The sequence below is a fragment of the Corvus hawaiiensis genome, chromosome 1 (assembly GCF_020740725.1).
Source record: "Corvus hawaiiensis isolate bCorHaw1 chromosome 1, bCorHaw1.pri.cur, whole genome shotgun sequence".
Lineage (NCBI taxonomy): Eukaryota > Metazoa > Chordata > Aves > Passeriformes > Corvidae > Corvus > Corvus hawaiiensis.
Window position 1 is genome coordinate 36,174,575 of NC_063213.1, and position 12,672 is coordinate 36,187,246.

General features: G+C 38.7%; 2 protein-coding genes across 3 annotated transcripts in view; one reads left to right on the top strand and one right to left on the bottom strand.

Moving 5' to 3' along the window:
• Window positions 1-12,672, top strand: part of ACAD11 (acyl-CoA dehydrogenase family member 11) — a 29,373-nt gene that overhangs the window by 7,741 nt on the left and 8,960 nt on the right. For both annotated transcript variants that reach the window (XR_007202984.1, XM_048300382.1), the window contains exons 8-13: window positions 335-441; window positions 587-710; window positions 2,026-2,103; window positions 2,498-2,636; window positions 2,749-2,856; window positions 4,006-4,104. Coding sequence is in view for 1 of the 2 variants with exons in the window: in XM_048300382.1 (XP_048156339.1) it covers window positions 335-441; window positions 587-710; window positions 2,026-2,103; window positions 2,498-2,636; window positions 2,749-2,856; window positions 4,006-4,104 (655 nt within the window). In the remaining variant the exon portion in view is untranslated. The remainder of the gene's footprint in view (window positions 1-334; window positions 442-586; window positions 711-2,025; window positions 2,104-2,497; window positions 2,637-2,748; window positions 2,857-4,005; window positions 4,105-12,672) is intronic.
• On the bottom strand, window positions 6,038-11,175 carry ACKR4 (atypical chemokine receptor 4). Its single transcript, XM_048300471.1, is given in 2 exon segments — window positions 6,038-8,024; window positions 10,984-11,175. Coding segments are annotated over 2 exon segments (1,161 nt in total). The 5' UTR covers window positions 11,064-11,175; the 3' UTR covers window positions 6,038-6,943.

Consider the following 12,672-nt stretch of genomic DNA (forward strand, 5'->3'; position numbering starts at 1 on the left):
GTTGTCAGTTGGCTTGAGGGACAGGCTGGGCTCGTTTGCCATATCATGTGCAGACATTTGTATTTTCTTTTTTCTTTTTTACTTTTTCACTACTACTTTTTGTGATTTTCCTTTAGTTTGGTTTAGCTGGGATATGTTCTTAACTCTTGTGCAACAAGCATCTCCATTATATCAGAAATGCACCCAAACCAATATCAACATACCCCAGTAAGTTTTTCCTTTTAAAAATCTGTGCGTTTAAGTGTTACTTTTATAGTTGAAGAAATCACCAGTGTGTTAAAGAGACACTTTTAAGAGCATAATTATATCATATATGTTTTTCTTTCGGTTTTAGGGTGTATATGCCAGGTATCTCACTGGAAATGCTTCTGCAGAAAACAGTCATGAATTTGCGAAGATAGTGAAGCCTTTGGCAGAAAGAGGATTAGAGCTCTCAAAAAGGTAAGAGTGGTCCAGACTACTGGTCAAAGGCAAGGCAAAGCTTTTCCAACATCTTCATTTATTTAAATGCCTTTCTAAGGCAGCTTATATTATTATGAGGGAAAATCTGGTCTTACTTGTTACTGCCTTGAATGTTCTTCCCTAGGTCATCCTTCAGCAGCACACAGCACAGCACTTCTGGAGAGCTCTTCCATCAAAGTAGAAAAGGCCAAGAAATTTTGCTGAAGGTTAAGCAGTTCATGAAGCAGCACATTTATCCAGCTGAGAAGGTAAAAGCTTTTACTTAACCTGTTTATAAAGGAACATTTTCTGACTAGACTTTATAAAAATGTAAAAATATGTATAGAAGTCATGTCCTCCTGGTTTTTTTTTTTCCAAAACAGCCTTATTTTCATGCAGTGGTGATTGTGGCAGTGCAAAATATTAGCAGAAATCATTATAGACTGTATTTTTTTTTTCAGGATTAAAATATTGTATGCATTGTTTAAAAAGTAACTCTTAGCTTTTATTAACTTTTGAAGTGTAAAAACTTCTCTTTTTAGAAAGAGTTACTTTTTAAAGGAAGTTGCCAAAATACTTGTTAGACTAACAACAACCTAGAACTCTAAGATACCAAACTGAATAACACCTATTTTAAAATACTGCTGATTTTAACCATATGAAGCTGAATGTTTCTGTTTCTTGCTTTTTAGGCTGTGACAAAAAATGGGATTGTATAATGTATCAAAGTAGCCTCATTCCTGAATGTATCTAATACCAATGAAGGTTTGAAATCAGCTAATGAAATATACACAAAGTCCATAGTTGGTGGAAGGGAAAATGAGATGTAGCATTTTACTTCTTATCCTAGGAAGGTTAGGAATTTCTGCTTAGAAAGTTGGTTCAGCTTTTAGCCTTGTGGAAGTACAGATGGCTTTTGTTGCAGAATTGGTTTTTTTGGCTTTCTGATTTTTTTTTCCCTAAGTCAGGTAGAAATGCAGAAAATATCTTCTGTCCCTCACTAAAACATGCTTGTGAAAATACTAAGATTAATGAATATAGGTGTTTACTTACAGCTAATGACTGGTGCTTGGAATGACTGCTTACATTATCTGTTAAGGAATTATTTTGACAGGAAGAGAAAATGTATTTTTGTGGTATTTTTTTTTTTTTTTTCAGTTAACAAAAGATTAACTGACTTATGTATCTGAATGTTGTGACCAGAAACCTGAATCTTAAGTGTCAGTACATCAGGCTTTTATTTCATGCCTCTTGTGTGTGCTGTTGGTAACAGGTACTTTTATCTCCAGAAAATACTGACTTCCTAGTGCCATCATCACATACTTTAAACCATTCCAAATAGTAGTATAAAATAAGGTACTGATTGGGGTCATCTCACATTTAAAGTCTTGCAAAATTAATAGATTGCAGTTGAGTTTTCAATTATATATTTAATTTTATAATGCAACCAACTATATAATGTAAACCTGTGTTGAATATTTTTTAATTGGCTCCTTGGATCATAGATCTGGAAGAGGACTATTATTCTTTGTGTGTTACATGTTTTCTTAATTTAAACAGCATCTTTTAAATTGTTTCTCTAAGGAAATAGTAAAATATTATGCTGAACATAGAAATACTGAGGACAAATGGCAGAAGCCACCACTGCTGGAGAGACTGAAGGTATGGGACAATAAATATTTTTAGCACTCTAGCAGTAAAAGAACACAGACATAGAGCATAAGAGGGATTGGTGTATCCTGCTGGTGAAGTTACTCTGCATGGAAAGAAACAGTGTGAGGAACAGTGGAAGGAAAGGAATAGGGAAGTATGCAAAAGGTAAGAGAAACAAATGAGAGAAGGGAAAAACAAAATGAGGTCTGTGAGGGGCATATCTGAACTTTAAGTCAAAGACTGTACCTATTATTTCAAAATAGCTATTGAAAAATGGCAGCAGATATATTGGACAGTATAGTAGGCAGGAGGGAAGAAAATGTGTAGCAAGCCAGAATTTAATTTTAATTTTTTTTTTTTTAAGGCTTGTTGCTGATATTTTTTCTGTTGATTCTTGCAACAGGAATTGGCCAAAGCAGAAGGTCTGTGGAACCTTTTCCTCCCAGATGTCAGTGGTCTCAGCCAGCTTGACTATGCCATAATAGCTGAGGAGACAGGGAGATGCCTTATTGCTCCTGAGGTTTTCAACTGTCATGCACCAGGTTAGCAGTGCTGTCCCAAAACTATGGTACTGGGAGCATTAAAAAGTTGGGCATCTTACACCTTACAGGCTGTGGGTCTCGAGCAGTAAACATGACTGCTGATTTCTTACAGACACGGGAAACATGGAGGTCCTCCACATGTATGGGACTGAAGAGCAAAAGAAGGAGTGGCTGGAGCCCCTCCTAGAAGGGAAGATTAGTTCTTGCTTCTGCATGACAGGTAAATTTTTCTCCAGAAAAAAGTTAGAGGCAATTGGCAGGAACTTCACATGGTGTATGCACCAAAAAGTAAAAAACTGCAAGTTGTGTGTTACAGTGGACATTTCTATACTAATTCAGTATCTGTGAATATGTTGAATATGAATTCATCTATGAGGTGTGAATGCAAACTGAAGCACCCTTGCTGCCTTTCCTGATAGTTGCCAATTTTCATGGTTACAATAATTAGTATTTGCTTTCTATACATTTTCAGTTTAATTTTAGTACTAGTAAAATACAATTTATAGTACCAAACAGGTTTACAGTAGAGCTTACCTTTTCTTGTAGTGTGCTTTGGAGTTCTCTAGACATACACAGTTGGGTCCAAGTATCATTATTGTGATTAAAGTTGTGTAGTTTTGCAGTGTGTCACAGATGTTTTAGATACAACCCAAAAATAACTTGATTTATGTCCATAGCTCAGCATTGTATTTAGTCTTGCTCCTGAAAGCTTGTGGCATTCAGCATCTCTGGAAAGTCTGGCTCTTGCTATAGGAAGGTAGTTTTTGGAACATGTGATGTCAAAATCTTGATCCTCCTGTGTCAGGAGGAATCGAGAGAGCTCAGCCTTGCAGACACTTACTTTGCAAATTCTGTTTTGCTGTGTTCCCCAAGAGGAAATAGTTACTTCTGTTTTAAAGTGGATAGTGAGGATGAAAGGAGAAAGGAAGAATCTTTCCTGTTCCAAAAAACCATTGATGACATTTTGCTGACCACTTCATGTGGTCTGTTTCATATGCCACCACAAAATTAGTTTCAGTCTATTTTCACTTGAGAAGAGCCCAGAGGGAGAAAACAAGGCTGAGGAGCAATATGACTGCTACCTGTAAGTACAATGGAAGGATAAAGGATTTAAAAACACAAGGAAAGGAAGAAGGCTGTTGATTGCAAAGGGTGGTCCAAGACCAAGTACATTTAAACTGGCTATGAATAACAGGTTGTTGAAAAACAGGAGGTCTTTTGACCACCAGCAGTGAGGTTCTTCAAACAGCTTTTCTACTGGTAGCAAAACAGTGTACTTTTAATAGAATATATCTAGAGCCTGATATTTGTGGAGGTTATATTACCTTTATATTTTACCTGGTGGCTTGGTTTTTTTCCTTTAACACAGAACCTGATGTGGCTTCAAGTGATGCCACCAATATGCAATGCACCATTGAGCGAGACGGGAACAGCTATGTGATCAATGGCAAGAAGTGGTGGAGCAGTGGTAAGTGTGGAAATCTAAATAAGAGTTCAGGCTCTTATGTAGGCTAAGTCTAAAATTTTTTCCAATAACTATTAAAACAAAATTATTTGCGCTCTATTTCTGAGATTAAATTTTGTCTTTTCTTGAGTAAAGGCAATAGAACATAAAACAAAAGAAGGAGCTGAATTGAGCTTTTGTTCTCTGAACCGAAGTCCAAGATTCAATCCAATTTGGGGATTTGGGTGCTTTTGGGAACCTCTGAATTTTGTTCACAGAATGAAGGCTGCTATTTTCTTTAAACATTACCTCTTTTTATCAGTTAACTTATACATTTATGGCTGAACCCTTTAAAGTTTGTTTTCATGAAACTGTCTTTTACAGCTTGTGTGAGAGGTTTGAGAGTACTGTGTAGCTACAGTAAAATGTGGCTGCTTTTAAAATAGCCTGTGATACTGTTGGACTGGCTCTTACAGGAGATTTTCTTATATTATAATTCCCAGTAAAATCAATGGATTGTATTCTAAGTGGTAGATGTCCCTAATATTGTAGTACTGATGCTTTTTTGCCAAAACATGTGTGACAGCAGCTTGAAAGTCATCATTCCTTGGGAGTCTGGAACCCAAGTAAATAAACAGAGTTGTTAAACTTGAATATTTTATTTACATACATGAGTGTGTCAGCTACTTGCTGATGCATGCTTGTGCAATACCTGGAGTCACCAGAAGATAGATCTCTCTCTCTGTTCTACTCCTGTAAAACTGGCAGCAAAAGCAGACATGCAATCTTGTCTCCTGACCCGAGAGTGTTGCTTAACTGCTGGCTACTTAACCTTTGCTCTGGGTCAGTGTCTCCCAGCTGTGCATTTCAGACCCTAAGGAAGTAATGGAAAAGTTTTAGGGGGTCACACACACAAAATAATATTCATAAAATTAGTTATGTGAATTATAAAAAAGGGCATGATTTGGTTTGTCTTATTTCTAATAAATACAATTAGGGCAATCAGATTTGCATGAAGACAGATACAAAAAAGGTACTGCAATTTCAGGAAGTTTGAGAAACATGTTCATTTGGCTCTGTGTTAGTCAGTCTCCCTTTCTGCCTGGCTGGGTAGGTGGGTTTTTTGTTTGCTTTGTTTGGTTGGGGTTTTTTGTTCTGGTTGGGGTTTTTTAACTTTTAGGATATTAGAACCTTGGATGTTTGGGAATTCCAGAAACCTGACAGCCTGGTCAGAATGCCACTCTGTATTTGTGAAGACAAGTCATAAATCACACATGCAAGGAGTCAGTTACTTAATGGAAGAAGTGGGGTTTCTTATTATGCTCTGCATGTTTACAGTAAATCCAGTATGGCTTAACTATGTCAGATTTATGGTGTATGTGTACAAAATCAGTCAAGCACTTCTGACTTATCTGTTCACACCCTAGTATTTCTCCAAACACTGGGCAGACATTCTGTAAGCTTTTGTCATCCAAACAGGGAGAAGAGGCTCATGTCTTGTTTATGCTACTGTTGTTTCTACTTTGTCATTTTAGAGCTTTTTGTTCCAGTCCCTAATTGTCCCTAATAGCAACAGCATCTAAAAATGAGAGATTCTTGTTGGCTTTCCTAATCTGTAGATCAGGCATTTTGTCAGAGCCTGCAGGATGTTTGAAGATAAGGACAGCATGCTGTAACACCACTTCTTCATTTTGAAAGCTAAGCTAATGTGTCAGTGAAATGTTTCCAGTGACTCATGGAAAACTGCTGTTTTCCTGGAATTCCTGCCAACACTGTGGCAGGGGACAGCTTTGGTACCTCTCTGTGTAAAAACTGAGCTCCATATGGAATAGGAACCTCTCTCTTTTGTCAAGCAAAGCCTCTACCCTTTGCTGGTTGGTAAATGCCTGTGATGACAGATGTCAGTACCTACTAAAACAAAACAAAAATAAATATAAGAAAAAACAAAAGCCAGTGCACTTTTTCTATTCTTTGATTTTATTGTGTCTCCATATATTTTAGCAGATACAGTTACTGCAGTGCTTGATTAATTTTAAAAATTCTGAATAGAAAATCTAGGACTTGTGTCTGAAGATTAACTTAACTTTTTATTACATTTACAAAAATCTAGAATGTGCTGCCCTTAGAGCCCTGATCTTGAAGTTTAGGATGGGCAGAAAAGAAGAGGTGAAAGGTCATTTTTTCTGCAGTTATAGAAAAGGAGTTACTGGGGTTTTTTTGTGGAGGATGTTGTTGCTGCTATACATTTATAGAAACACATAGAGAATGGCTTTTCCCCTCTCTCTCTCCCTCTCAATTCTCAGCCATAAGCTTATACCTCCTTTCAAGCTGCAACAGTATCTATGGGATGATAGCTGAGTTGAGAAATGGAACTGAGCTGTTAGGCAAATGTTCTAAATTTTTACAAAATAGTTGGAGAAACACAAGATTATTATTAACTTCTGGCACAAAGGTTCCTGTACTGTCGTTTGATTGCTGATTGTTTTTCTTTGTTTTAGTTACATGCTTAGATGTGTACAGGTTGTTCGTTACACAATCACTTAATTGCCTAGTACTGTGACACTTTGAAATTTAAATCTTGGGGGTGTTTTTAGGTTCTTGGGTTTTGGTGTGGTGGGGTTTTTTTGTTTGAGTTGTTCGATGTTGCTTAGTAAATATCTCTGGTTGTTTCTGGGAATTTCAGTGTCCAGTTCTTGCTTGATTCTGATAAACATGTTCTACTTTGAAGTGCTCTGTAGTGTCTTGGCAGGTTCAGAAATTCATCTGAAAGTTGACTTGCGGAGAAACAGCTGCAGAAACAATACCTCCTGCAATTAGTAAACAATTCCCTTGGTTATGTAAGATGATGAAAGCAATGGAGGGCCTATATAGTGAAACTGATTGTTTCTTCAGTAGGGTCTTCGTAATTCATAGAAATTTCTTCAGGTCTCCCATTCTGCTGTTGTCTTCTCCAGTACCCATAATTTTTGGCGATTTTCATGACATGCATTTTGAAAGAGGCACCCAGAAAGGCGTAGAGGAGAGGGTTGAGGCAGGTGTGGAACAAAGCTATGCTCTTGGTGACCTGGAGCGCCACGTCCATGGTTTTACTGGTGTCGCAGTCCGTAACCAACATGTAGATGATGTCTATGGCTCGCCACAGCTTCACAATGTTGTAGGGTAGCTGGGTGACAATGAAAGTGGCCACTACTGCCAGCAGAACCATGAAAGGCCTGGACTTCTTAACATTTGCAGATCTAAAGATTGCCCGAGCAGTAGCGGAATAGCAGATCAGCATTACTAGGAAAGGAAGCAGAAATTCCAGGATAATTTCCAGGATTTGAATGGTTGATTTTAAGAGTGTTTCCATGTTCATTGGAAATACAGGAAGGCATTCATTCCTGTCATTGTGTTTCTTGACTTGATTAAATATCAGCTCAGGGATGCTGAGGCAAATGGCAGCCAGCCAGACACAGATGCAAGTAACACTGCAGTGTTTGCCAATTCTTCTATGGCCGTGGGATTCAGAAGTGGCCCTGTATCTGTCCACACTGATACAGGCCAGGAACAGCATGCTGGAGCTGAAATTCATGGTGTACAGAGAAGAAGTGAACTTGCACATCGGGTTTCCAAGTTCCCATCCCTGCACTGCATTTGCAGCCCAAAAAGGGAGGGTGAAGAGCAGGAGCAGATCGGCGATGGCGAGGTGCATGATGTACGTGTCCGTCTTGGTCTTGGGTTTCTTGCAGTAGGCGTAAATTCCAGCCACTAATGAGTTTCCAGCCACTCCAACTGTGAAAGTCAGTGCATAGAGCACCGGGAGGAATAATTTTCTGAAATTTCTCACATCACTTTTTTCACAGAGAAGCTCATAGGTATTGTAATCTATAAGAGGGTTGAGATCATCCTCCTCATCCTCAATCCAGTAATCTGTAGAGTTATTCATATCTCAGACCGTGGCAAAGCTAAGAAGCACAAAAAAGTGGGGAGAAGGGAACACCAAAGAATAATACTGGGTTTAAGTTTTAAAATTTCTGTTGAAACCTAAAACCCTTCTTCAGGGCTGCTTATACATCTCAAATTTAAAGAACTTGGATATTGAGAATACATGTGTGAATAATCAAAGGGAAGCTAGACAGTAACAGGCAGAACAGACCATCTCAAGTTCTCGTGTGAAATAGGGCAACTGGCAACATCTGTGAGGGCAATACAAAGTAAAATAGATTCAACTGAAATGCTTTTATTACCCTTAGCATTTGAGATTGTAAAATGCTTGGAGTGCCCCTCACTGATTTCCACATTTGAGTCGAGGAGCCATCATTGCTTTAACTGCTCTGACTGTGTTATGTTTGACAATATTCCATTGCACATAACTGTGTCTGCACCTTTATAGGGTTGGAATTACACCTTCCCCTCTCCAGCCTCTGCACTGACTGTGTTATGTTTGACAATATTCCATTGCACATAACTGTGTCTGTACGTTTATAGGGTTGGAATTACACCTTCCCCTCTCCAGCCTCTGCAAAGCAAAGGAATACCAGCTGAAGGCTGTAAATGCTGTTACAGTCAGGTGTATAAGGAATACGAGCAGACTACAGCTGAGGCAAGCAGCTGCCTACTGTCATAAATATTCAGTGCCTGCTGTCATAAATTTTGACAAATTTTGGATATGAGTATAATACAAGGAGAGTCTTTTTGTTTGTTTCTCAGGCACACTGTACATGCCCATTACAAAAATCCCAGCAGGGGAGTCAGTTGCTGAACAGCAGTAGGACAAGCTTAATTTAGTCTCCATCCCACACAGCAAGCCCTGCCCATGTGGAATTTCTTACAGAAGCAGATTGCTGTGGGTACCCTGCATCTTAGCAGCTGGAGACTTCTCAGGATGTTATGACAGAAAGGAATTTTATCACATACGAACTGCTCACAAGTACCCAAACAGCTCAGAAACTCTGCTGGTTTTTCAAGTACGATCTCATGACAGATTTACTGTGCAAACACTGAGGCTGGGTTCTCACTGCCAGGTTAGGGCTGAAGTTTAGGTATTTGTATCTTCAGTTTGTGTCTTAAGCAAGTCATATCCTGCAGTATTTTCCTCTTTTCCTTTGACTGTGTACACTGACTAATGTCCTGAAATTCTGTCTATTGTAAAATACAGTCCTGCAGTACCCTGTTTTCTTGTAATAAATGGGATTAAGGTTTCTCAACAGCAGCAGCAAAAATTAGCTGAGAATGAAAAACATATCTCCCTTTTCTCATCATATACATTGTTCAGAATTTGAAGTCAGTGTTGCTGAAAGCAGATTGTTATCTGATATTCTGCCCTAGAACTACAATTTGGCTTTTTCAAGCCTGAAAGAAAAATGCAAATACCATTTCTGTTTCTTAGGCAATTGTTTAAATGAAGAGTTGCCAAGTGTCTCTTAAAGTTTTTTTTTTAATATATCTGTCTACTAGGAAAAAATAAGTTACTGATTCATCTCATAATAAGGGATGCAGACCAATTAAATAGAGAGAAATTAATCATTTCAATTTTTTTTCAGTGATTCCCCTAGCCAAAATTTTTGAAAAGTGTATTAGTTTGAAATTAACTATTTAGTTTGGCTCCATCTTTAATGACTTTGTTTTATTTTTCTGTTAATATTTCAAAACACTCCCCATCAAACTTTAAAAAATTATTACTCTTATTTAAAGTCTTGCAATTTGTTCTTTATTGTTGCTTTAATGAGATGTGCAGAATGGAAAAGTACAGTCACAGTACTTTGGCAAAGGGATGTCTGTTCTATGCCTAACAAACTGTGTTAGCAGGATTCTGCAGCAGCAGTAATCTTTTGCAACTTTATGGTACTTTGAGGAGAGATTTAGTTATCAGCAGCAAAATAATCTGTTTTTATTAATTTTTTTTTTAGTAGAAGAAAAACTGCAGCAAGAAGAGTTTAATCCACTTAGCTGAGATTTGAGGAAAATTAGAAGTTAAATGAAAATATTTGGTTGTGGTCTTAAAACACTTAATACAGAACCCATTAAGGAACATTTAATCAAATGGAATCACTGGCAGATTTACTTGAAAGCAAACCAGTAAGCATGTCAGGGCAAGCTTTAAAAGTCTGTGTACGACAAAGCAGTTTGGCTGTGACTCTGTGCTCTGCTGCCTGATAAGCTTTTGCCTGCCCTGAGTTCTTGACGGAAACAAAGTTATCTAAAATGCAACAGTTGATATTTCTCCCTTAAAAACACAGTTATGTTTTGGCTCCCATACCTGTTCCTGTTTATCTTTCCTGGTAATGCTGTTTCTCAGGCACACGTGCAGGTGCCCCTTACAAACAGCCAAGCAGTCCCATGGGAGTCGGGCGCTGAAGAGCGGTGGAAAAGCTTCCTTTAGTCTCCATCCCACACAGCAAGCCCTGCCCGTGTGGAATTTCTTACAGAAGCAGATTGCTGTGGGTACCCTGCATCTTACAGCTGGAGACTTCTCAGGATGTTATGACACAAAGGAATTTCATCACATACGAACTGCCCACAAGTACCCAAACAGCTCAGAAACTCTGCTGGTTTTTCAAATAGTGTTTTCTAGGAGGTATACTAATAAATATATTGTCTGCAACTGCATGTTTTCTTGCAGAATTATTTCAGCCTTCCAGTCAGATAGAAATTCAGTGTTTCTGTGTCTTTAAACTTGATGTGGGATTGTATGAATGGTGGTGAATTAAGTTAATATCCCAGTTTAAAGAGACAGATTTTTTTCCTCTGATGAATTAAGCCGTATTCTGTCCTTCTGCTGAACAGATCTAATTTTGATACTGGAAAGGAGATGTGCCTTAGTGAAATGATGTCTGTCTGTAAAGCCAACTTAACTGTGAGTAAATGTATGCAAATAAGGTATCATACAATATACAGAGAAAGAAGGATTAAAACAAAACTCACCTTCTTTTGCCAGCAGATGAGTAGCAGGGACTGCAATTGAGATGTGCGTCAGTGAAGTGATCTGAATTGGTCTGACACATTGCATTTTGTCTTCAACCACCACACCCTCGTGTGGAAGTCAGTTGCACTTTCATTTTGACTTGACAGTTTAAAAAAAAACCTTTAAAAAATTGTGCTTTCCTGGAAACTCTTCTTGTGTTGAACATGTACACTTCCTACATTCCTTCCTCTTCCAACCAGACTGTGACTGCTCTTTGGAAGGTCAGGACACTCTTACTGCTTCTCTTTGTTGTTTGTGGTTTTATTCCTGAAAGTCCAAATGTTTTATACATCATCAAAAGGCTTTTATCAAGCCACACGTTAAAAAGATGAAAAGGAGAGAGAGAAGAGGAAGGTCCATCTGGGGCTGAGTTACTGCCCCAGACACCATAGGGAGTCACTACAGTCTTTCCTCAGGGCACTACTCTGCTTTTGATGGATGCCTGTATAAGGTTTTAAGGGATCCTTATATCCCCTCCTTAAATAACTTTTTAGGGGATACAATAGAAAAATGAGTTTGCTTTTTGTGAGGTGGGGAAAGGGGTTCCTTCAGTCTGTGAAACCAGAAAGATGATAAGGAAAATATGTGAACACAAGTGGCAAATTGTCAACCAGAGTACAAGCAGATAGTCCTGCATCCTGTGGGAGAGTTCTCAGGGACTTGAATGTTGCCAGTCAATCTCATAATCAAATTAGTGACCTGTTCAAATTATCCTGGGTCAGATAGCAGTCTAATGAGCTCCACTAAATACAATATTGAAGCCTAATAACAGAGATACTGAGCCGACCAGAGGTCAGATTTTGGTGGTTTTTGGCTCTCTGATGTACCTGCCACGACTGGATTAACCCTCTGTCTGTGCTTCAATTATTTTGAAGTATGTGAAAGGAAAGATTCTTAAAGATGGGCAGCTAAGAATGTAATGGGCAGATGTTTTCCACAAGCTATATTTTGTTTCAGATGACAAAGTAAAATGGGCTGGGAGAGGAAGTCTAAAGAGTGCCACAATATTTGTGCACATTTCTGCAATGTTTTCATCTTGAGTTATCACAGTACTTCAGTGGTGTTTTCCCAGTGGCAGATAAGATGTTTGGGCTTCTTCCAGGCCATCTCCTTGCAGGTCATGTCATGGCTTTGAGGTCTGAGCTGTATCTCTTTCAAACAAATGAACCTCTCAGTTCTGAATAGGCTTTGTCTCAATATGGTCTCCAATAAGATGAAATAAGCAAGCTAGAGCTGAGAATGCTCTCAGGGAAGTGTGTGTTGGCTGCAGAAGTGCCCAGGAGGGTCTGTGGGCAGGCTGTAGGAAGGCAGCTCATGTGAACCCTGCCTTGCTTATTGCAGTTCCTCAGCTCCTTATAACTTTCCAGGGGTGCAGGGAGGACAGATCCTTCCAGTCAGAGTAGAGAAATAATATTGTCATGTATGTATTCAGTAGGGTCCTATAGGCTCAAAAATAACAAAAATTATTTAGTAAGTAAGAGTGAATACAAAACTAAAACCTTGTGGCTATGTGAAAGTGGCATGAAGGCAAGGAAAAAAACATTCCTAAGCTCAGCAGCTGCTCTCACTTGCACCAGCTGAGCCCATGAGCTCCAGCTGGGAATGACCAGCAACCGCATTCAGTGACAGGACTGCAAAGCTTGCAGTCT